The 25,863-nt window shown below is 44.7% G+C and overlaps 1 protein-coding gene across 1 annotated transcript; it reads right to left on the reverse strand.

Annotated features, from left to right (window-relative positions):
• Window positions 1-5,898: 5,898 nt before the first annotated feature.
• ppp2r5eb (protein phosphatase 2, regulatory subunit B', epsilon isoform b) lies at window positions 5,899-25,848 on the reverse strand. Its single transcript, XM_053620302.1, has 14 exons — window positions 25,377-25,848; window positions 18,697-18,857; window positions 13,164-13,360; window positions 12,809-12,910; window positions 11,740-11,832; window positions 11,518-11,648; window positions 11,314-11,373; window positions 11,079-11,187; window positions 8,497-8,550; window positions 8,347-8,397; window positions 8,082-8,201; window positions 7,846-7,973; window positions 7,619-7,720; window positions 5,899-7,270 (listed from the first exon to the last, which is right to left on the reverse strand). Exons 2-14 carry the CDS (start codon window positions 18,851-18,853, stop codon window positions 7,171-7,173), a joined length of 1,404 nt encoding a protein of 467 aa, XP_053476277.1. The 5' UTR covers window positions 18,854-18,857; window positions 25,377-25,848; the 3' UTR covers window positions 5,899-7,170.
• Between the last annotated feature and the right edge of the window lie 15 nt (window positions 25,849-25,863).

Below are 25,863 nucleotides of genomic sequence, written 5' to 3' on the forward strand. Positions count from 1 at the left end.
GGGGGGAGGGGAGGGAGAGGGGGTTATTAGCATGTTCTTAGCATTACATTTTACATTTACATTTATTTCTGCAAATGCAAAAATCGCCGGGGAAATGCTGCTGTCCACCGGCAGCGTCTCGTGTTAAACCCGAGTCGACGATATAAAGCGGTGGGATGTGAACGCATCGTCTGGGAGCAATGCGTCGTGTGTATAATAATACTAGCTTTGTGCCGGAGTTAGTAAAGCGACAGGAGGAGAGGTGACGACACTTATTCCGCCTGGAGAGCTTTTAATATCCACATGCCTACACGATTTCCTCTACAGCCTTCAGCAGTAAAAAAATAAATAAATAAATAAATAAAAAATTTAAAAAAAGGGCCAGGAGGCTAACAACGAGGAGACGATAAAACAGGACAGGGGGATGAAAATGAGCCGATTGTGCCGGGTTTATTGTTGCACACGACATACACGCACAATTAAAATACCCCCCCCCGAAAGTTACAGCTTCACCTCTGACTGTAACAGCACGCTGACACTGGAGACTCCTTCCTTAATAAAAAGGAAGATAGACACCTCCTTACAGAAAACCGCATCATATCATCGATTATACACTATTTTATTTAAAAACAGACAAACACGCTGTTCATATGCCGCGTCCCTGAATAGCCGTTACCACGGAAACGATAACGTATTATAGCTGTACTACTGTCAGAGCTGCTGTTATAAAAAACTAATCATGGCCTCCTGACCAGATCTCTTTCCTTTCTCCTTCCTCTCGAACGTTCTCCTTCTGAAGACGCTAAAGATCTAAACCCCGCCGCAAGTGATTAGAGGTTTGTTACGCAACAGCGCAGAGTAGAGAGACCGTCGGTCGTAAGACAGCAGAGGCATGTGTGTGGGCCACGGCTGTTATTTTAGGGATAGGAGTGGGAAAACCTCCACCTTCCAATCTTCACCGGTTTCAAAATAAACGGAATCCCTCGCTTTCCTCTGAACTTCCCTTTATTCAAACTTCTTTCCTTATAGTCAAACTATTAGTCCAGAAATAAATGTCAGACCAATAAGGTCTGAGTTTTCATCCTTCCTTCTTCCACGTGTCTTCATGTCCGTCACAGAACATCCCCACTTCCTCCCTTCCATCCCATGTGACGATCTTGTAAACGTTTCTCCTCTATCTTCTGCGTTTTCCTCATTCTTTACCAACATCCTTCACAATGTCCCTACTTCCTTCCTTTCAAAAGTTCTTCCTTTCCCTCTGGACCACCACTTCCTTTAAAAACGTACTACATCCGTCATCGGGAACTTCCTCGTTCTGAGCTTTACTTCCTTGCTTCCTTTTTCACTTCCTTCCTTCATCCGGACCTTCTTTCCTTCCGTCCGAAGATCCTTCCATCCGCCGTTCCTCCATCGGAACGTCCTTCTAAACTTCCTTTTATTCAGACCTCCTTCCTTATAGCTGAACTATTTATCCGGAAACGACCCGAGAGGTATTTATTGATCAGTAGGTCTGTGTTTTCCTCCACCCTTCTTCCAAGCATCCTCCCTCCGTTTCCTACCTTCAGCGCGTCCTCGCGTCCTTTTTTTTTTTTTTACTTCATTTTGTAACTTCTTTCCCAAATTCTGAACATCCTTCCTTCCTTTCCTCCCTCAAATTTACTTCCTCCCTTATAGGATTCCTTCCCGTCCCATTAGGATGACGATGGTGGATGATCTCCATGACGGTGTTACTGTAACACACTTATCCGAGTGTGGCTGGAGCTCATGCATTAACGGTCTGGTAGTCGAGCCATGAAGATCTTTGATTAAAGATATAATGAGATGGAGTATGAGTAACAGCTCGCGGCGTGCTGGTGAAGGTGAACGCGTGTTTGGCAGCGCTTCCTCTTTCGGGAAGACGAACCGTCAGGAGCGATCACGGCGGCCGAGGAAAAGCAATCTGCAAATTACACCCGTGGCCGAGAACGACGTGCCGATCAGAGGAATAAATTACAGCGGAGCTTCTTTAAAGCTCCACTTCGGTTAATAGACTGGGAGCGCTACTCAATCCAACACTCACCGCGCTATACAGAGTACCGTAATAGAGCCGCGCCGTATCGTATCGTCCACGATATATCGGTACGTTTCCTCCCCAGGATGACAATTTGCCCTCCAGTGATACTGACGATACAGTCGATGACATGTTCACAACCGCGCGACGTGGGCATCTCACGCGCAGGACGAGAGTAAACATGGCGGAAGCCGGCGTTCCAACCCTAGACGTGGAAGAAGAATGAATCCCCGAAAAACAGGATTTTCGCGGCGTTACTTTTGTGATTGTCGCGGCCAGAAAACGCTCGATTTTGAGTTTATTCGCGTTAAACTACTCAAACTGGCGAAATCGCAATCGCACGAAATTCGTTCGCTGTGATGTTTGTTGGTAAATGAGATCGTTTAGATGTACTCATGTTCGATGCGGGTGAAACGGCCGAACGCACGTCGTGACGACGTCACATGACGGGTCTCGGCCCAGATCTGCGCGAAATCTGCGATAATTATTCAAAATAACCACGCTCCACACGCGGGGTTTGCTTGATTTTGCGTTCGCTTCCGGGAAACCCTGGAGATATTGGAAAAGGAGCTTCCTCCCTGATGGTTTTAGGTAGAACATTTTAATGGGAACATGTTGGTGTTTACAGTTTCACTGGAATTTTTATTCGTGAATAAAATTCACATTCTATTATTTTTTCAGCCTACGTAATTGGTATAGTTTAGTATTTGATGATGGCCAGGATTAAGCTGGCCTTTTCTGGACCGACGTCCGTGTTTGCACGGCTCTCGAGACGGTACGCCGAGTACTTTCATATCGACCGTTTTTATATCGTTACCGCAAAAATACCACGAAATATCGCGATACAGTCTTCAGAGTATATCGCACATCTCTATACTATGTATACGTGTATGTTAGAAATATGAATATTATTTCAAAAGTTGGCATTTTTCTTCCTGAATGTAAATACATACAGTATAATCTAATCGTTTTGACTTTGTAACTATATATTAAAAAAAAAAAGCGAAAGTGGAAGCGTTTAAAATACACGGTGCGTCTCAAAAGCTCTGTTTAAAGCCGTGACCTTGACGCAATCGAAAAACTTTAACGTTCTGTCTGACTTCATTACACAAATTGGCCTCCTCGAAGTTCTATACGCGGACTGGTTAACACCTCGGGAATCATTCTCGGATCCGTACTCGTCTGAGGTGAGGAATAATAAATCCCTCCACTTTCATTTCCAGGCAAAGTTCTGCTGCCTAATTCAAGATAGGTGTCAAAGTCATTCGCAAGATAAGAATAACACACCAGGGTCGGTGAAACGTTTATCTTCTGCTTTTGATTTTCTTTTTTAATTCTATGTAAGCAATAAAACACTTGGGGGAGTGCTGTTATTCGAAAATACTCAGCGAAAATAAATGACGGTCATGATGAAGCAGAGTTAATGTTACCATTAGTTAAAGTCGCGAATTTTGTCGATAACGGCACATCACGATGCTTTTGATGCGTCTTATACCACGACAATCCGCCAGTGATTCAATTTATTTATTTATTAACGATCTGCAAGTCATACTTTTTTTTGTGTGTGGAGTCATGTTTAAGGATGTTCCCTTATTTATGATGCTCACCAGACAATAAGACAACAACAAAACCAAAAAAAAAAGTAAACTTTTTTTTCTCTCTGACTGACAAAGAGCTGACACTGGATACACCTTCCAACACCTTCCGACCAATCAGAGTCCGGAATTCAACTCTTTGTGGCGAAATAAAGGGCCACGGGCGGGAATCGAACCCCCAACCCTTGAGGGGTGAGGCGAACATGCTAACCGTTATGCTGATATGTCAAACTGTGACGTGGACCTTTGCGGAAGTAATATCTGGATTCGTATCGAGGCGTTTTAGGCGGGTCTGGAGCAGTGTTCTCTTGTCAGATAGAATAAACCCCTTTGTGGGAGACTATGAGCTCTGCAGCTTTGCAGTTCTTCTCCATGCACAAACAAATACATTACACACTAAAGGGAAAGGAAAACTTTAAAAAGCATCACATGACCCCTTTAAACCTGCTTCAATTGATAAGTCTGGAGCGTTTGGTTTTGCTTCCCTCTTGTGGCTCGCTGGAGGAATTGCAGCGTGAAAGGAGGTTTAAATAATTACGAGTTGAGTGCAAACGTTTTTCACACGTCTACAAGCAACATAAAATGGTAAAAGGTGAAAAACGACTCAAGAATATGTACCAGAATGTAATATAAACGTGTTTTTTGCTGACTTACCGCTATGGACCTTTTACGGAGCTCCTGCTCTGTGTAACGTATCCCCCACCCCTTAAATAATAAAAAAAATAAATAAATGTTTACTCGAACAGGTCTGCTCAAAATACACACCACTGTCAGAAAAACGATAGTTTAATTAGTTTAGAAACGTTTTACAATGTTTAATTTTGCTGCCTCATGTTGAAAGAAAAGTTCCAGTTACGTCATTTCCGGTTTCCCCTCAGCGAGGTGAGGGAGTCGCGCGCGTTCCCTTTTCTTGTCGATTGTAATGTGAAGTTATTTTTGTTATGAAAATGGATTTATGCCCGGGGTTTATGACCTGTAATTAGAGTAAACTTGTTTTTTGTCTCATTATTATGAGCAAAGTTTACGTTTTGCGCTTGACGAAATTACTGTGTGCCGCCATTTTCCCAATTAGTGTGGTGGACTTCCTGTTACCATAACGACGGTTGTTTACGTGTCATTAATGAAATATCTTTATTATTATTATTATTATTATTATTATTATTATTATTATCATCATTTGTTTTACGAGACGTTAAACTACACCATACACTACACTATGCTACATTTTACTACACTGTATGTTTTTCTGTAGTTAACAAGCCCTGCTGGGGGGAAAACCCAACAGAATTTGTAATGGTTTTAATGGGAATTGTATTGGATTTAATGAAAACTGTAATGGTCTCTCTGGGTCTCTACTGGTAATCTGTTGCAGTCTGTAGATGGGTGGCATGTTATGTCTAGTGGATAATGGTTTTAATGGGAATTGTATTGGATTTAATGAAAACTGTAATGGTCTCTCTGGGTCTCTACTGGTAATCTGTTGCAATCTGTAGATGGGTGGCATGTTATGTCTAGTGGATAATGGTTTTAATGGGAATTGTGTTGGATTTAATGGAAACTGTAATGGTCTCTGTGGGTCTCTACAGGTAATCTGTTGCAATCTGTAGATGGGTGGCATGTTATGTCTAGTGGATAATGGTTTTAATGGTCATAATGGAAACTGTAATGGTCCCTGTGGATCACACCGAGGGGGAATTTAGCAGCGTAGCATGCAGGTGGGAGGAAACCAGAGAACCCTGAGGAAACCCATGGCAAATTCTTTATAGATTTTTTTTTTTTAACATTTAAAATAAAAACATATTTAATAAAGCAAAAATTACACCCAAGAAAACTTAGGAACGTTAAAAATAATACAAGTCTCGTTTATCTGAAGCTCCTTAACGACTGTATTTCTCAATTTACAGGTTGGAGAGGCTTCCGTATTTCTTTCTTTCATAATGCCTTATTTATAGATTTAATTTCATCACAAATGTAATAAATATTTTTCCACCGTTTCACCACCGTCTCCAGGACATTTTCCTCTCACACACACACACACACACACACACACACACACACACACACACACACAAATAAGGCTATAATGCAATGCTTGGTTATCTCAAAACAGGTTTAATTTAATATGTCTTTATTTTTAAAATAATTAAACATTTGTCATTTCTCCAACCCACTTTGACTTTGTCATCATTTATGTCAAGGCTCACCACAAAAAAAAAAAAAAAAAAATTGGTTGAATCGGAGACCCCCACAATCCACCCCCCCCACCCTTCTCTCTCTCTCTCTCTCTCTCTCTCTCTCTCTCTCACACTCTCTCACTCTCTCTCCTTATATATGCTAGAAAAAAAACTCAGAAGGCTGAAGTTTGAAAATAAAAGAGTAAAAATGAAGAAAGGAAAGAAAAAAAAAAATCATAATAATTAATTAAACAGAGAGTGGTGTTCAGTAATACATATTTAACACTCTGTGACCATCCCTAAAGAAAAATATATATATTTATAAATGCGCTAAAGGTTCTAATAGATCAATCAACAACAGGTCAATGAGCTGCATTCAGTTACAATATTTAACACTGTAAGAAACTCTCACACACACTCGTACACACGGACGATACGAGCTTCTCAGGTTTGGCGCAGGGACGCTGGGTCCTTGGTGTCTTCGCAGCAATGGTGTGTGTGTGTGTGTGTGTGTGTGTGTGTGTGTGTGTGTGTGTGTTAGTTTACTGGTACCAGTGCCAGACTGGTGCAGAATCAAGAGAGGAAGTCCAAAAAAACCAACCCAAGAGAGAATGAGTGGAAAATCCTGGCAGCACCGAGAGAATAGGAAAGAAGTTTGTTAATGAGATGAGAGAGTGTGTGTGTGTGTGTGTGTGTGTGGTTGCTGGTTAACATTCAGCCTTCCCACTTTGAGGATTCTGCTAGGTCTTAATAGGTTCTGAGGAAATTTATCAGCGACAAGATGAAAGGATGGAGAAAAGAAAGAGAGAGAGAGAGAGAGAGAGAGAGAGAGAGAGAGAGAGAGAGAGAGTGTGAAGGAGTGAGACAGTGTGTCTGGACGAGCGTTAGCAGGAACGGATCTTTCCTCAAACGATAGAGGTGAGGGTTTCGGTTTCGTAGCTGATTTCGTTTTCTCTCCACAGTAGCAGTTCATTTCAAATCCTACTATCCGGTCGAGTCCATCTCTCGCTCCCACTCGGACGAGCGAGCTCTTTTTCTCCGGGGGGGGGGGTTTTCTTCTTTTTCTTTTTTTTTTAAAGTCCTTTTTTCATTTTCAGTGTAATATTCTCGTTGGGAAAAAAAATATAGCAGGGAAAAAAAAATATATTTACAGTGTTGTTGAAATAATGAAAGAGACGACGGAAATCTACAGTAAAGTAAGTCGCACAATACAGAAAGGAGGAAAAAAAAAGGGAATAAACATAAATGGGAAGAGGGGGAAAAAAAAGGAAAAAAAAAAAAGAAAAGAAAAGAAAAAAAAAAAAAGGCCTGTGTGGGCGTGGCCGGTGATGTGGGAGTGTGTTCCAGGAGCGGTGCGAGAGGCGGGGCAGCGTTAAGTGGGAATAATGGCGTCGCTCCGCAGGCCTCTCTTCAGCTCCAAGTCCTCCAGCTTCTTCCACAATTCCTCTCGCTCTTTTTCCTTCTTTTTCTCCCTGTGAATGAGGGATGAGAACAAGAGGAGTTTAGAGCTACTGATACGGCAGTGTGAAGAGAGAGAGAGAGAGAGAGAAACATGAGTGAGAATGGGAGAGCAAATGAATGACAGAAGGACAGACTGAATGAGAGAAAGCAGCTGAATGACAGAGAGAGAGAGAGAGAGAGAGAGAGAGAGAGAGAGAGAGAGGGAGCGACAGAGAGAAAAAGAGAGGGGGGGGGGTGACTGAACGAAAGAGAAAGAATAAAATAGACACACTGAATGTGAGAGAAAGCGACCGAATAAGAAAAACAGAGAGAGAGAAAGCAAGAGAGACTGTGTTAGTGTGTGTGTGTGTGTGTGTTACCTCTGGCGATCGGACTTGTAGGTGGCAGTGAGTTCATCAAACAAAGTGCTGTTCATTTCCATGAAGGCTTTCAGGACGTTGTACACTAAAGCTACGATCGCCCTGAACACACCGGAGAGAGGAGAAAAAACCCACAGCAACTTATCACAGTGTAGAAGATTATCATCACACGCACGTGTGTGTGTGTGTGTGTGTGTGTGTGTGTGTGTGCGTGTTTATGCACTCACGGGTTCCAGTGTTCTTTGGAGATCCTGTACAAGCTGGTGAACATGATGGGCAGGATGACGTTGGAGTTCTCCTCGATAAGACTCATGATGTACTCGTTATTCCAGTAGTACAGCGCTCGCTCAGCCACCTACACACACACACACACACACACACACACACACAATTTTCATTCAATCATTTAAGAAAAGTGGCTTTTTTTTTTCCCAGGCCCTTAAACGTCTCCGCGTCTACTGACCTGGAAGTGAGGGCTGGAGACGCATTTGGAGATCTGCTTGAACAGCGGCTCCTGGATCTTCACGAACTGCGTGGGTTCGATCACGTCCAGGATCTCCTCCAGCTCGCCGAGGAACATCACCTGCAAGCACGGAGACGACGCGTTACAACCCCGGACACGGAGCTCGCAGCTGTTTGTGTGTGTGTGTGTGTGTGTGTGTGTGTGTGTGTGTGTGTGTGTGTATTCTCTTTATTCTCCTCCCTCGTTAATTGATAAAAAAACGCACCTCTTTTTGACTGCACGTCTTTGGCCAGAACTTGAGAAGTCCTCTAATGACCTGCGCAGAGGAAGAGAGAAACCCAAGACAGTGAGTGCGAGGTGAACACTTCCGTTACGAGTGGGAAACGAACCCGGACGCCAGAAACGAGGGACTCACCGGTTCTGTTAATGTGGGGTCTTTCTCTAGGAACTGTACAATACAATACGCCAACTGCAACACAGAGCAGAAACACACACTGACCATCAGACAGACCACACACACACACACTCCTGGACAAAGTTTTCCTGGATTTAAAAAAAACAAAAACAAAACAAAAAAAAAAAACCCAGACATTCCACCATCTTTACTGCTCCGAAGTGCAAACATGGCAGAATAATGATGTGGGGGAGAAATAAAGAGAGAGAGAGAGAGAGAGAGAGAGATAAATGAAAAAGAAGAGCAGCAACTGAGAGAGACAGAGAGAGAGAATTATAGAAAGGCAGACTGAGTGAGACAGAGACCGAATGAGAGGAGAAGGTGACCAAATGAGAATGAGAGAGTGGGGAGAAAGACTGAAGGAGAGAGAGAGAAAGAAAGCAAGAGACACAGAGAGAGAGAGAAAGGGAAAGAAGAGAAAGCAACTGAATGAGGGATAGAAAGAGGGACAGACTGAACGAGAGACAAAGCAGCTGAACGTCAGAGAGAGAGAGAGAGAGAGAGAGAGAGAGAGAGAGAGAGAGATACACAGACAGAGAGAGACCAAATGAAAAAGAAGAGCAGCAACAGAGAGAGAGAGAGAGAGACTGAATTACAGAAAGGCAGAACAAGTGAGATAGAGAGAACGAATGAGAGAGTAGAAGGTGACCAAATGAGAACGAGAGTAGGGAGAAAGAGAATGCGACTGAACGACAGTGAGAAAGGCTGAATGAAAGAAAGAGAGACTAAATGTGAGAGAAAGGCTGAATGAGAGCGTGAAAGAGAAGAGACGATGAATGAATGAGAGATAGAATGAGAGAGAGCGCCCAAGAGAGAGAGAAAGCAAGAGACAGCGACAGTGAAAGAGAGACCGAATCATACAGAGAAAGGCAGAACGAATCATACAGAGAAAGGCAGAACGAGTGAAAGAGAGACTGAATCATACAGAGAAAGGCAGAACGAGTGAAAGAGAGACCGAATCGTACAGAGAAAGGCAGAACGAGTGAAAGAGAGACCGAATCGTACAGAGAAAGGCAGAACGAATCATACAGAGAAAGGCAGAACGAGTGAAAGAGAGACCGAATCATACAGAGAAAGGCAGAACGAGTGAAAGAGAGACCGAATCATACAGAGAAAGGCAGAACGAGTGAAAGAGAGACCGAATCATACAGAGAAAGGCAGAACGAGTGAAAGAGAGACCGAATCATACAGAGAAAGGCAGAACGAGTGAAAAAGAGAGACCGAATCATACAGAGAAAGGCAGAACGAGTGAAAAAGAGAGACCGAATCATACAGAGAAAGGCAGAACGAGTGAAAGAGAGACCGAATCATACAGAGAAAGGCAGAACGAGTGAAAGAGAGACCGAATCGTACAGAGAAAGGCAGAACGAGTGAAAGAGAGACCGAATCGTACAGAGAAAGGCAGAACGAGTGAAAGAGAGACCGAATCGTACAGAGAAAGGCAGAACGAGTGAAAGAGAGACCGAATCGTACAGAGAAAGGCAGAACGAGTGAAAGAGAGACCGAATCGTACAGAGAAAGGCAGAACGAGTGAAAGAGAGACCGAATCGTACAGAGAAAGGCAGAACGAGTGAAAGAGAGACCGAATCGTACAGAGAAAGGCAGAACGAGTGAAAGAGAGACCGAATCGTACAGAGAAAGGCAGAACGAGTGAAAGAGAGACCGAATCATACAGAGAAAGGCAGAACGAGTGAAAGAGAGACCGAATCATACAGAGAAAGGCAGAACGAGTGAAAAAGAGAGACCGAATCATACAGAGAAAGGCAGAACGAGTGAAAAAGAGAGACCGAATCATACAGAGAAAGGCAGAACGAGTGAAAGAGAGACCGAATCATACAGAGAAAGGCAGAACGAGTGAAAGAGAGACCGAATCATACAGAGAAAGGCAGAACGAGTGAAAGAGAGACCGAATCGTACAGAGAAAGGCAGAACGAGTGAAAGAGAGACCGAATCGTACAGAGAAAGGCAGAACGAGTGAAAGAGAGACCGAATCGTACAGAGAAAGGCAGAACGAGTGAAAGAGAGACCGAATCATACAGAGAAAGGCAGAACGAGTGAAAGAGAGACCGAATCATACAGAGAAAGGCAGAACGAGTGAAAAAGAGAGACCGAATCATACAGAGAAAGGCAGAACGAGTGAAAAAGAGAGACCGAATCATACAGAGAAAGGCAGAACGAGTGAAAGAGAGACAGAATCATACAGAGAAAGGCAGAACGAGTGAAAGAGAGACCGAATCATACAGAGAAAGGCAGAACGAGTGAAAAAGAGAGACCGAATCATACAGAGAAAGGCAGAACGAGTGAAAGAGAGACCGAATCATACAGAGAAAGGCAGAACGAGTGAAAGAGAGACCGAATCATACAGAGAAAGGCAGAACGAGTGAAAGAGAGACTGGAGGAAAAAGCCAGAGACAGCGACAGTGTTTCAGGAAGATGATGTACAATAAGACGAACTCCGGCCGCTGTACGTTCTGGGAGGCGGGGCTTCGTGTACATGGGGTCTGGTTACTGAAACACACCCACACACACACACCCACACACACCTGCGCATGGAAGAGCGAGAGACTCCTGACTGTGTGCAGAGGAATCAACACTTTCACCAGGAACTGCTTGTGTTCAGCTTTCAGAGGTAAAGCGAAGCCGTTGATGATGCTGCAGAGAGAAACACACACGCACACACGCACACACACACACACACACACACACACACGTTACACACTAATACAGTGAGTCATGCTGAGACACAACATGTTTTGGAAAAGGATGCTGGAAACATACCTTCCCAAAATTTCCAACAACTCGGCTACTCCATTGAAGTGCTCGGTTTCATAAACAAAACTACAGGAAGAAGAAAAACACACACTTTTACTGAAACTTCGACCTAAATAATACGGATAATTCTACGTGTCGCGGTCATAACGAACACGGATTACAGTCGATCAGCGATCTGATGACGGCGAGGAGCGTCGACGCGTCACTTACCGTAGAAAAATATTATTGATCTGTTTTCGTATAAAAGCCCTCAGCCCCAGGAATTTGCCGTAGATTCTGTGTAAGACTGTTTTCAGGTAGTCTCTCTCCCGCGGGTCCTCGCTGTCGAACAGTTCCAGAAGCTTCGCAGAGACAGGAAGGAAGAAGAAACACGAGTAAGCGACACGCCGCAGCACTGATGACGTTCCGGAGGTTCTGCTGCTCGGGACTCACCTGTAAGACGAATTTCTGGTCTATATACTTTTTGGCAATGCTGGGCTGGAACTCCTGACTCTCCAGAAAGCGGATGAAGAACTCGTACACCAGCTGAGAGACACAAAAACGGAAGAAAAGAACATCGCGTGTTTAGGGTTCAGAGGCGTACTAACTCCTACCGTCTGAGTGGCGAAGCGGGAAGGTTAGCCGAACGTTCCGGAAAGATCATCTAGTAGCGCTTCTCCGCTAAAGCGCGCCAACGGGAAAACGGCGGCGGTTTCTCCGGATGTCATCGGAAGGTGAGATCAAATAAAACCGGGCGTCCGATTTGACGTTAACGAGTGGAATCGAAAGCGGTAAAAACGTCTGTTTTGACGGAAGCGTGAGCGTTCCGAACACAGCCGAGGGCGCCGATACTTTTGTCGGATGCAGACGTTTTAATGCGAACCTTAAAAAAAAAAGATTTCTTTTTAAAAGCTAAAAAACACATCAAGTTGGATAGCAAACGTGTCCGGCTCCGTTATACCGTACCCTACGTAGGGCGCAAACGACGTGAAGCCATTTGGGATTCGGCCAGAACCGAAGAACGCCGGAGACGAAACGTAAGCTCGGGTCGAAGAGAAAACACGACGGTGGGTAAAATAAGAAAAAATCCGACAAGACTTTTTTTCTAAACGATAACTTTAACGACAGAGACGTGACTCCAGGCCGAGATTACCGTCGAGCTGTTTTTTTAGCTCCGCCCACACACCTCGGCTAGTCTCGTCTCACGTCGGTACCTGGGTTAGAAATCCAGCATGGCTGCTTAGGACAGGTCCGATGGAAACGATGGAAAAACACTGACAACGTGGAGGATTATTAGGTCGTTCGGTGGAAACGTGTGAGAGAAACTACTGCCACCAGGGGGCGCATGTGTGATAATGTGGGGTTTTAGGAGACCAAAGCAAACGCTGGGTACCGCACGACTCACCTCCATTTCCATTTCAACACTTTGACCTAATTCATGGACATGTATTTCCATCTACAACTTCCCATATAGTATTTACTCGGTACGGATATAAACACACACACACAGACGACAGCATACCTGTAAATGTGGCCACGAAGCCTCTAAAGTGGGTTCGTCCTCCTCTGGGTCGAACTCATTACTGTCGCTGGGTGGAAGAGTGCGGAAAATGTTATAGGACACCTGAGAGAGAGAAAAAAGGAAATGTTTTAAAATGACACACACACACGATCCATTTCTAGCGGTGCCAATACTTCCGATGTGCGGTATTGTTCAATTTGGTTACTGTTTTGTATAAAAACTTACTGAATTTCTCACATGTATTAATCTCGTCAACAACAAAGACATCTTGTCCTCCTAAAAACATTCTTTTAATGATTTATTTATTTAATTAAAAAACCCCAGGGGTGCCATTAATTCGAGTGTAGGGGCTCACCATCTTGACGACCTCAGGGTAGGCCTGCTCGGTGAGGTAGCCTCGGCTGACCGTCACGTAATCCACCAGCTCGTTGAGCGTCGAGCGCTTGTACTCTTTCATCTTCAGGTCAGAGAGCGTGTCCATGAAGTCGAACAAGGTGCAGCACTGCTGCAGTTTCTTCAGGAACAAATCCGGCTGCTCCTGAGCAGGGACGTCTGATCACACACACACACACACACACACACACACACACACACACACACACGCGCGCGCGCAAAACAAAACGTTACTCCATGGTTAATGTTTCGGACACGTCACGAGTCACGTGTCACTTTACATAAGGAATCAAACACACCATCTCATACCGTTACAGGGAATGAATCAACGAATCACGAATCATGTGATGAAGCCGAGTCACATTCCAAAGCTGATTCATTTCCGTCTATTACTATTATTATCCGTTTATAGTTACATTTAATGTTGTGGAATGTCCGGGAAGCAAGTCGGTTCCTTCCATCGCTTTCGTTATAGCGGCTATAAAGAGTCGTTCCTTCGCCAGACGCTTTTTCTTTTTTTTTTTCTTTCTCTGAACGTCATGTAACCGAGAAACCACAAAGTATTAACTCCTCCGTCCTGAAGATGGCGGTAAACATACCGTCGCAAAGCGCCGACACTGGAGAATCCTTTCATAAACGTTATATAAACGTCTCCTTACAGAAAACTTCGCCAGATCGCCGTGCAAGTCCTCGAACGACGATGAGCTGTTACTATGGAAACCGTAACGTATACGGTCCCATCCGAAAGTACCGGAACGGCAAGGTCCAAATCTATTGTTTTCGGCCCTGATGGATTTCCCCTCTTTTCCCAGCTTCAGAACGGCTCGCTTTTCTCCCACAGACAGCTCTCAGATCTTCATGTCGGTTTATCCTTTTTAAACAACAAATGCCGTCTTCACGGCGAAACCCAGAGCGGACGTTCGGCGCTGTTAATTCTCCAAACAATCAATTTAATAGGGCACACCTGGGCGGAAACACGCTCCCGTCGGTCACGTGCCCGGGTGACTTACGATCGCCTGAGAAAAAATGGGCGGGTTCAAACGAGACCTTTGTCCGACACGTCTGGACGTAAACGTGAGGAAACGAAACCGGGATTCTGATCCGTCGTCCATCTTTTGATCTCAAACCCAAATGTCTTCCAGGTATAACGGAAACAACAGACCGTTCCGGTACTTTCAGAGGGGACCGCGTTCGTGTAAGCCTGCGATGTGTCAGAGCCGCCGTTCTAGAAAACGACTCGAAACCTTCCGACTCATCAGCGCAGCGGTACGAGACGAGTCCGGGTAGCTTTCTGACGCTTTGAGCGGACTCGTACCGCAGCGGCGAGAAAGACTCGGGCTTCTTCTTATAGTATGCTGCGAGTTCTTGGGAAACGGATCTCTAGGAAGCAAAGAGACGTACGTATAAAGTAACAGCCATGTGTCCCACACACACACACACACACACACACACACACATAGAGAGAGAGAACGAGAGCGAGCAAGAGGGAAAACCCCAGAGTCTGTAAATGGAGTAGTAACAGCTTTGGTTTACTGATGGAAAGTGTGTGTGTGTGTAAAAGAGTGTGTATCCGTGTCGGTGCGTGGATGTTTCGAGAGCAAAAGGGAGAACAAAATGTTCCGACAGGTGGAGTGTGAAATGGAAACGTGCTATACGTGTATAATCATGAACGATAAACACACACACACACGTTTTTATACTCATTTTAAATCCAAAATCATGCAGCTGATTATCATGCCTGTGTGAATCACCAATCTGTACAGCGAGGCTGTTTAAAGTGAACACACACACACGAACACACACACACACACACACACACACACACACAAAGAGAAAATGCCAGCATAGTTCACATTCTTCTCATCAGAGGAACCAAGAACACCTGCAGCTACAACCTGATCCCTTACTCTCTCTTTCTCTGTCACACACACACACACACACACACACTTTCTCTCTCACTCTCACACACACACACACACCCCATCTAATACCGCACATCTGTCGAGCATGCTCAACACGCATATTGTATTTTTCTGGTATTTTCCTTCACCCGATTGGCTCGATCCTAAAAGCCTCCCTGAGGTAGTGCGCACTAGACAGGGCACAAAACAAGGGCTGTTCGAACACACTAACAACACGTCTAATAAGGGGTCAAACCCGCCTCCGTGTCAATCTGTCAGCGAGAAAAGATTGAGATTTCAATCGATCAATCAATTAACAGATCACTACAAATGTTTTTTGAAGTAAAAACACTCTTCCTAAACAAAAACAAACGTGACGCGGTCAACTTTTCCCCCCTCGCTGCAGTCCCCATGATTCTGAAGCTCGTGGCCAGACAGGTCCACAAAACACACCCGACCCTCTGTAGGTGTGGGCGTGCGACACGGAGACACCGGAACGTTTACGTTTAAAGCGACGAGTTGTCCTTTAGGGAATCGTACTCATGCTAATGCGCACATTTTGATGGCTTTTAATCGACGCTAATGAAAAACCAAACGGCAACCGGGTTAAACGAGTGACGGGAAGAAAACAAAGTAGGATCAGCAGGCCCGTGTTGGTTTGGTTTGATTTAACCCCCCCGCCCCCACACACCCCAGCACACACACACTCACCCTCCCCGTCTCGCCGGCCTTCGTCTTTTCTCCTCGTCAGACTCTCTAAGAATAAAGATGGCCAGACTGGGAGCAAAGTGTTTAAAAGTATAAACTTTGAGCGCAGTGTAGTGCTGCTGCATGTGTGTGTGTGTGTGTGTGTGTGTGTGTGTGCGCACGTGTGTGTGCATGTACTGAAAGGACAGCAGCAGTCAGGATCAGGTTACCAGGCACAGCTGACCCCACGGAAACTATGGCTGGGTGGAGAGAGGGGAGGGCCTGGCTGAAATGAAATAACACCACCCCCCAATACCAACACACACACACACACACACACACACACACACACATGCAGTGCATCGTTCCTTTCTGTCTTCAGTTCTATTTTCTGCACTACTCATGTTAAACTTTCTGCCCTTGAGGTCAGAGACGCCCCAAAAGAGAGAGAGAGAGAGAGAGAGAGAGAGAGAGAGAGCGCACACGCAAGAGCGAGCGAGAGAGAAAGAGAGAGAGAGGAACACCTACAACTGCATCTTACTACACAACCATGTCATGCATCAATAATAACAAAGGAGCGCATTGTTATAATAAGACTGCGATTTTGTCTCGCAGCAGCAACACCTTTCCGACCAATCAGATTCGAGAATTCAAAGTCTGAGGTACATATATCACAGAGGCAAAAAGATTCACAGCTCCATCACTTCCTTCACAAAAACGTTCGTAGCTCGTTCGTCTGAAACTCCGAATTCTCGTCGTCCTCGGAGACCGAGTTGGTCTGACGACGCAATTCCGCGTTCCCCTTGTGATTTACCGGTCCCTCCGAGACGCCGCCATCACAGAAACCAACGCCAAATCGAGCAAACTCGGCAATACTGTGAGGCGCTTGCAATTTTTCAAAATGACCACAGATTCCGAACACGGGTACGGCTAAAAGGTCTCATTTACAAAATCGACAAACTGCGATTTCGCAGATCCGAGTAGTTTTCCGAAAAAAACAAAAAATCTGGCCTCGACCATCCTGAACGCACGGTATTTCTAAGGAGTAGAACACAGCCTTAGATTCAGGTAAGGGGCGTGACCTAAAGTCTGAAGACGGGAGATTTCCATGCTGAATTATTATTACGTACAAACGGTCGAGCGTGTGAGGTATGACGCAAACGTGCCGGTTATAACAAACTTTCGTTTATGTAAAATAAAAATAAAAATTTGCCTCGTAGCTTCCCTGGCTGTTTCTTCTACGAGTTTGCGAATGCGTTTCACTCTGCAATCATAAATAAACTACGAATAAATTATACACCGCATAAATTATTTATTTCATTTCCAGCCAAACACAAAAAAAATAACCTGACAGTAAAAAGACAGAAATTTCAGGACCATTTAGATACAATTAGGTTATCTACATAGACGATTTTTAATACACTGCGCCCCCTAGTGACCGTCAACTGGTACAACAATTTCAATTTTGATTGATTTTGACCCTTACTGAACAGTCGCAGGAATCTATCTGTATTACACCCACGCATCCACACACACACCCCCACACCCCTCGCTGTTCCATTAAAAGCTCAGCCACATGTAGAGAACCCACACGACCCCAGCGGTGTAGTACTTAAATAATAAAACGCTTCGATACAGAATCCGAATTAATAACGTAACACCGCTCCTGTAAGCGCGGTGCGTAACGACGCCACTTTCTCCTGCTCGCACGCAGAGCGCCGACCTTTCGTTATAAAGTCAGAGCGACGTGGTGAGCTGCTTAACGGGGCTCCTGCTGTCTTTCCTACCCACAATCCTCAGCTAGGGAGGGAGACAGAGAGGTGAAAGACGTTTGTTATGCGAAGTTCATCGAGCGTCGTTGTACGCGATCGTCTCGTATTCTGAAATCATCAAGATTGCGGAAAGAACACGCACACACACACACACACGCAGTCGTCACACAAACTTCAGATTAAATTAAAAAAAAAGAGAAAAGAAAATCCTTTGGAAAAACACATCTGGCCGCTTCATATTTGTGGAGATGAAACGTGCGACAAGAAAGCAGTAAAACCAGTTTGGTGAGTCTGGGAAACGGCGCATGGACGGCGCAGGTGACCCTGACGATCCCACTGACGACTAGAGCGAACAGTCACGTTATGATACGACACGACGTTCATCAGCATATATAGGTTCAAAAAAACATGATACTAAACTACCTCAATTACTTTAAATCTTTAAAGTCTACAACAAAAAAGGACTAAATAAAGTTCCGCAATTAATTCAAATTATTATTATTATTTTTTTTTTTTTTAAAGACTGGACAATTTTAAACAGGAGTACGAAAATGACTAATTAAATCAAGCCCACGAATCCTCAGACATCATCATAACATGGAGATTAGATCCTTTTTATCCCGCTGCTGAATCCTGCATTCTGATTGGTCTACAGCTGCAAAATCACGGGTCTATATATTAACGCGCTCGTCGGGAACGACACGTCATCACGAGCGCCACGTAAACGGTTTAAAAACAGGCGCACGTGTTCACACGGTGGCGTTTTCTGTAAGGAGGCGTACGGAAGGAGTCTCCAGTGTTAGCCGGAGCTCCAACATGCTTCAGGACGGGACGGAGGAGGTTCACGATTTCTTCGGTAACGTGAACACGTATCGGTACCAAGAGGAACCGAGTGTATTTGAAGCGGGGCTGAGCAGCACGAAGTACCGCGTCTTCCAAAGTCCGAAAGGCCAGATCCTCCCGCGCTTATTTACGCGCAATGTAAATAATCAAAAGTGATTAAGAGCGGATTATGTAAATGAGTCAATGAGACTAATGGTCTCTAAAGGTTTACAGCCAGCACAAAGGACCGTCCATTTAATCAGAGTGATACAGAGATAAACTGATGAGGCGTGTGTGTGTGTGTGTGTGTTACCTTTGAGCAGAGGGAGGGGAGTGAGCTCGATGGGTTTGCCCTGAGCGCGGAACTGCGAGGAACTCTGCGAGCGCTTCTGCTTGGCCTTCCTGACCGATTTTCGGGAGAACCCGTCCACTTTGTCCACTGACGGTGGCGAGGTGGCTGCTGAGGACATAGCCCTGAAAGACACGGACAAAACCATACGTCACCGAACACCTCACCAGACTAGCCAAGCGGTTCTGGTATGAGGAGGTCAGACCTGCTGACCCTGAAGAGCAACAGTGTGTGTTTGTGTGCGTGTGTGTATTTATCCGAGTCCGAGTCAGAGCAGAACCGATACATTTGCTTGGTTAGTTTCTCTCAATGCACATAATTAAACCGAAAAAAAGCGCACACACACACACACACACACACACACACACACACAAAACATTGGCTGAGAGATGTGTAGGGCTGAACACGCACGTGTAAAACCCCTTCATAATGTGTGAAGTTTACTGCAAACAAACCTTTACCAAGTGCATGCAGAAATCCTTACACCTACAGGTTTAAATAAATAAATAAATAAATAAATAAGTTTCAAAGTCAAGCGGGAAAACCGAGAGGAGGTGAATACTAAAGTGAGACGAGGAGAAGGGGGCGGGGCTTCCAGCGTGTAGGTTAATATCAGAGCGTTCAAAAAAAGACCAACACGACCGACAATTGCTCCAGGTTTACAATGGACTTTAAATAAATAAATAAATAACTCATGCAGGCCCCTCCCCCGCGGCAAAACAGCAAGTTCTCGTGATGTAACGAGATAAATCACGTCAGAACTATTTCCCACCCTTAACGTGAAATTACAATGTACAAAAACTAAGTCAAAAACTAATCAGAAACACTTTAAGGGTTTAAAAAAAGTTGCAATAACCTTGTTATACAAGTGTGCACACCCTTTTATGACTGGGGGTGTGGCTGTGTTCAGAACGAACCAATCACACGCAACGTCATGTTCAAAAAGTAATCATCATACAGCTGTCATCGATGAAATACAGACCGGCTGTTTCTGCAGGATCTTCTGCAGGATTTGATCAGTAGAGGGCTACAATAAAGGATTTCCAAAACATTACCGTACCACGTGGAGAAAGTGCAGCGCCACAGTGACGTCGCCACGAACACGACGTCCCTCCCGGAAGACAAAAACCTACCAAGCTGAACTAAATCACCTCAAACCACCTGACAAAACGTGTTACACTCTGAGGAGACCAAATCCAAAAGGGATAACGCCATAAGCTCAAAAGCACATCACTAAAAGAACAGCGCGCCCACGGTGAAGCACGGTGGTGGCGGCGTCGTGCGTCACAGCCGCTCTTCTTCAGCCAGAACTGGGGCTTCTATCAAGGTGGAGGGAATCGTGAAGGGCTACGAATACCAGTCGACGACTTTTAGCGCGAAACCTTCAGCACGACAACGACCCGAAGCATACATCCAAACCGACGACGGAACGGATTAACGAACGTCCTTTAAGCGCCGCGTTTGGGACGCCCCGTCGACGTTCACCGCCGGTTCAAGAGGTTAACCAAAAACAAACCGCCAACGCTTTCGTCCTTTTACGCAAAAGCGCGTCGCTTATTTCAGACTAATATAACGAGCATCTTAAACACGTGATTTGCTACAGGAGGACGAGAGAAAAAAAAAAAAAAAAAGGCGTGCGTTCGATTATTTATTTAAGTATTTAAATGCTGTGTTGAGTGTGTAAGCCGTCTGCAGCAGAACACCTTCCTGTGGAAATTGGACACAAATCGTAAACACACTCGTACGCTGTACGGCCTCGCGCACGGAAATGAAGCCGAACGACTGTCTCTCGCACGACCAGACTTCCTGCCGACTTCCTGTTGACTTCCTGTTCAGCTCTGATTCATTCCTGCGTACACACTCTTTTCTCTCCTAATCCCCTGGCGCGGGTTATGTAACGCCACTGAGAGCGCGCCGTGGAGAATTAATCCTGGATGCTTTGAGGCCATTCGTCCTCGTGACTTCTAGAGAAAAAAAAAACGAGCTTTAATCAGTTCCTTCAAGCGATCATTTATCAATTGCAGCCATATGTTGCAAAGGTCATCGTGGCCATGGGCTGCATCTTATATAGCTGCGTAGCGTATACACTGATCAGCTATGACGTTAAAATCACGGACAGGTGAAGTGAACGACGTTGATTATCTCGTTACGACGGCAGCTGTCGAGGGGTGGGATATATTTATTAGGCAGCCAGTGAACAGCCAGTTCTCGAAGTTGATTTGTGAGCGACTCTGAAAGGGGCGAACGGGAACTGTGGGAAGAAGGCAAGCTGGCGGAGGAAGTGTGATGCTCTGCGAAACCTGTTCTTCTGGGAAACCTCGGGTCCTGGCATTCATGTGGATGTTACTTTGACACGTACCACCAAGTACACACCAAGTAGCGTCCTCTTTCAGCAGGATAATGCTCCCCGTCACGCCAAAAAAAACTGTTCAGGAACGGTTCGAGGGACATGACAGAGAGTTCAAGGTGTTGACTCGACCTCTGAACTCCCCAGATCTCAATCCGAGCGATCGTCTCCGTTCCGTCGCCATGTCCCGGAAATCCTTTCCGTACGCCACGCAACCGAGACGTATCGAGGAGTGCGCCGTCGCTATACGCGATCCAGCGGATACAAAATGATCAACCGGCCAACATGTGTATAAATCTATACGACACAGTGCGAGTTCATCTGCGCGATGTACGTCAGAGTTTCTGGGGGAAGAAGAAAAAAAAAAACACCACACACCCTGAAGCGCTCACCGAGCTGTTACCAAACAGTCATGAATCAACAGGAGATTCGTTTTACGATCAGGGTGAACGTTTCCTGGATTGTCATGACACAAGTATGAGTCACAAAGGCATAACTGGAGCGTTTCCGTTTCCACACACGCTGACCAAAAAAAAATATACATATTTACAACATATAGCGGCGACCATTTTGAGGACCGACTGCGTCAGTGTACTGGAGTCACTAAGAAAGTTCATTTCAGTTGGAACCGTGTTAATCGAGCACGCTTCACGTACTACTTTTTATACATCATTTCGATTGAAACTGTACTAGATTTTATACGTCTTCACCAAGCAACAGTGACACGGATCATTTCCCCGTCACGCTTTCTCCTAGCTCGTGTTAGCTCGCTAGCTAAGTTACGGGACAACTAGTTAGTTAGTTAGTGAGTTAACTAGTTAGCCGATACCGACTCAATGCCAGTTTTTTTTCCCCTACTCCTGATGGAACACGCTGGGATTCACGCTGAAGATCCAGTGGATCCAGTGGAACCAGAGGTGGGCGATATGACCAAAATATCATCGATATGCATCACCAAATATATGTCTGCGAATCAAGTGGCTGAAATAAATTTAAAAAAAAAATAAAAAGGTTGTCGGTTTGTAACTTTTTTGTAATAAATAAATAAATAAATAAAAGTACGACACAACATGTGATAAACGTGACAAAATTGATCAAGATATGGGTATTAATATTTCGTTGTATCGCCCAGTCCTTCTGGATAAAGTAGGAACGGTTCTGACGATCCACGCGAGTCCTCGCTCGGTTAACATCCGCCTCTTTAAGACTCAATACGGAACAGTCGGAAACATGAAACACTTCTATAGACGCTTATCTGGGTTCACCCCAGTGTCAGCGGTGCCTCGGGGTGAATTTGCATGTGACGCTGCCTGTGGTTATTGTGCATTGTGTCTATATATAGCCCGGACTTTGAATAACAAACTTTATCACAAAAGCGGAGGACGCTCGGCGGCCTTGAGCGGGCGTACACGAGCGTTCCTCGGCGCGGCGATTAGTTAGCGTCCGGGATCGATCTTAACGTCCGGATCTTTGTAACGAACTTGAGAAGAATGGGGCTCCTGCTCGAGCACGGCTTCAGCACTACGAGCTTTACGGAGCAAGACGGGCACAGGGTGTGAAAAATAAATAAATAAATAAATAAAATAAATAATCCCCAGCATCCTGTTTTTAACGGCTGCAGCTGTTGAGCTGAGCGAGAGGTCTGTGATTGGTCGATTGACGTGTCAGTCAAGTGTCAGTCTTTGTCACATACAGTAATCAAATAAAACAAACTGTTGCTTTAAAAAAAAAAAAAAAAAAAAAAAAAAAAAGTTTGAGAATTGCTTCCGAGAGCCATCTGAAAGGAACTTCGGAAAGCGTTTAGCGTTTGATTAAGAGTAGGAGGAGCTTGGCTGTCCAACAAACAAAAGGGCGGGGCTGCAGACATCGAGGCGTGATTTGGGAGAGCGCGCTTTTTCGGCGACATCCATATGACGTCATCTTATCGAAAATCACATCGACTTCAAAGCGTGACTCAGGACTTCTGAATTTTACCCAGAAAACTCGAACGTGTATAAACACGACTCTAAACACTACTGTCTGTGCGGACGCTCCGCGTCACGTTCTCCTCGTGTCACTGTGGGTTTCTTCCGGGTTCCTCCGACCTCCCAAAAACATGCTATTAAAATGAGAGATTCTCCCCGAGGACGAGGCCCGAAGACACTGTACATTTTCGAAAACGCTCAAGGGACGGCGTTTGAAATCCTGATCGCTGGCGTTCTTTCAGATTTACGCACGGACCGCTGAGTGCAAAAACGGCGTAGAGAACAAGCGCGACATAAACAGAACCTCTGCGCATTTATATAAGGAAAACGATACATGCTCAAAAGGTGCAAACGTCAGGAGTAAGGGGCTGTGCACAACAAGCCGGGTGTGAACATTTCGCTCGAGCAAACCCAGAGACGGAACAGTCCATCAGACGAGCCTCGACATCACGACGACGGACGTTTGAGACGGATTTACAATCTTACCAGGATTCTAGAACAGTGTCAGGTCACACAATGAAGCTCCTCCGACGGTAGACCCGCGATTCAAGAACGTTACCAAAGGCTCGTGTAAACACTCTTTCGAAGCGACGTGGACATGTCTCGTGATCGCCGCTACCGTATTCGTAGCTGCCCCACGAGTTCGCCCGTGCTCGCTCGAGATTTCACCTCACACTGCCGGAACGTTCTACAGAATTTGTTTCAAGACTTCCATCCGCGACAGTAAAACCGGCGCCAGAAAAAAATAATCGCACGTGCGGCATAAAAACCCGGATCCAATAAGATTGTATCATTATCGGTGAGAAAAGAGAAGAGGCGTGGCCACGTGGGTCACAGCAGAATAACCATTTGCCACCCCGAGTCTAAACCGTTTCCCCAAATATCTAGCGTGTGTTCATTTAAGTCATAACTGCGTAGGAACTTCGGCGCAACTACGAAGCCGATATTAATCTTTCATGATGTGTTTTTTTTTTTTTTTTGCGTACGTGGCCGGAGCGTAGCACTTTACTTCAAGTCCGGATAAAACTTCGGGAGTTTTTCCTCATGATTTTACTCTGTATTATTATTATTATTCCTATTGACGTGTTTCCTTTTGCACCAGGGAGTCAGAATAATGGCGTCTGAGACACAGCGCCACCGCCTGACCACAGCATAAACCACGATTACTGCGAACGAGCCGCTACTGTAGAGCAAGACACGCCCTTGGGGGCGGGATATACACCTTATAGAGAGCGTTTTATTGGACGAACGCAAGACTAGTACAGGATGAGTCACAAAAAACCTTTTTAATTGGTTTTCCTGTGAGTGAAGCACAAAAAAAAAAAACATTACTCGCACAAACAAATCTCCAAAACTATTTATTTTTTATGCATTACATTTTTTTTATTATTGAATTGGTGTCCATAACACTTCAAAAAGCTTTTGATTTCACATAAAAGGCGGTTTAATTGCATTCTGCAACAGTTTCTAGATATCATAGAGACACTAAAGTGAGTAAATAACAGGCCTGAATAACCGCACAAGCTTCCCTCACTGACAATTTAACATGGCAAATTCTCCCAAGGCTCAATCCCAAACCCTCCACTACTACCTATATATGCGCACTACATAGTGCGCATACATACCGGGCGATATACACCCTACGTAGTGCACTCCGTCCTCATTTAGGATTCGGGATAAAAGTGAGAGTTTTGCCATCTATCTATCTATCTATCTAGGAAACAGAGCTAGAGCTACTGAGGCCTACACAGGCGATTAGCATTCTTAGCAAACACGAATCACTCAACGCGTTACCAGAACCACCAAAAATACGTTTATTCTTATATTTTGTAAGATCATTCGTGTCGGGTCATAATCCTACGAGTCCCTAGACGCCTCCACGGACGTTTCGTTAGTTTTATCCATCCTCGCGAGCTCCACTAACCGCTAACTCGCTAGCCGGTTGCTAGCGATCAAAACATTAGCTGGTCATTTCTTTAAAAACAACCACCACACACACACACACACACACACAAGCGCTCGTAAATAAAACAATACAAGCCGTTTCTCTTCATTCTGTATCTGTTCGTTTTATTAACTAGAAAAAAAAAACAAACGAAAGTAAGAAACGTAATTTTCTTAGCAGCCGAGCTAACTCACTAGCATGCTAACCGAATTCCAGCTCGCGTCTTTGCTAGCAAAGGTGCCGCAAAAGGAAACGAAAACAAGCAGCATGAATCAATCAATCAATCAGTCAATAAACAAACATGCAAACAAAACAATTAGTAGAAATTTTTTAAAAGAAAGAAATGAAGTTAGAAAGTACATTTTACTAAGACAGAAGTTTGTTCTACCTTTTGATCCTCTGTGTTTCGGGGGAACGAAGGAGGTGATTAGGAGGAGTGATCCCGTATAAACACTTTATTTTATTATTTTTTATTTACTTAACAAATATGTTCCCAAATCTGCGTCCTGTTGAAAAACAGACAAACGCAAAGGAAAAAAAATATGCAGTGTTGGCTTTAAAGCTGCCAATCCTCACAACACCATCTAGTGAAATAATCCTCCGTGTCCCATCAATGGATGCATTAAAAAAAAAAAAAAGAAAAAAAAAAGAAGAGTACGGTACACGGTTAAAATAAACACATTTCCTGATGTTTGGTAGAAATCCAGTGTGTTTATCCGTGCTTTCCGGCTTACTCTTCCTTCCCGATTGTTTCTTTAATTGAGGTTTTATTTAGGGCGATTACAGCGTTTCACCCTATTGTCAATATAGCTGGGCTGAGTCCATGGCACACATAACACACACACATACACACATACACAGAGAGAGAGCGCGAT

This window comes from Ictalurus furcatus, chromosome 3 (genome assembly GCF_023375685.1).
Source record: "Ictalurus furcatus strain D&B chromosome 3, Billie_1.0, whole genome shotgun sequence".
Lineage (NCBI taxonomy): Eukaryota > Metazoa > Chordata > Actinopteri > Siluriformes > Ictaluridae > Ictalurus > Ictalurus furcatus.

Bases quoted from the DNA above. Each gene is read 5' to 3' on its own strand.
- ppp2r5eb (XM_053620302.1), bottom strand. From the start codon at position 18,853: ATGTCCTCAGCAGCCACCTCGCCACCGTCAGTGGACAAAGTGGACGGG. The intron at 11,833-12,808 runs GTATGCTGTCGT...TGTGTCTCTCAG, and splicing joins CTTCGTGGCCACATTTACAG to CTGGTGTACGAGTTCTTCAT. The intron at 7,974-8,081 runs GTCAGTAGACGC...GTGTGTGTGTAG, and splicing joins TCTCCAGCCCTCACTTCCAG to GTGGCTGAGCGAGCGCTGTA.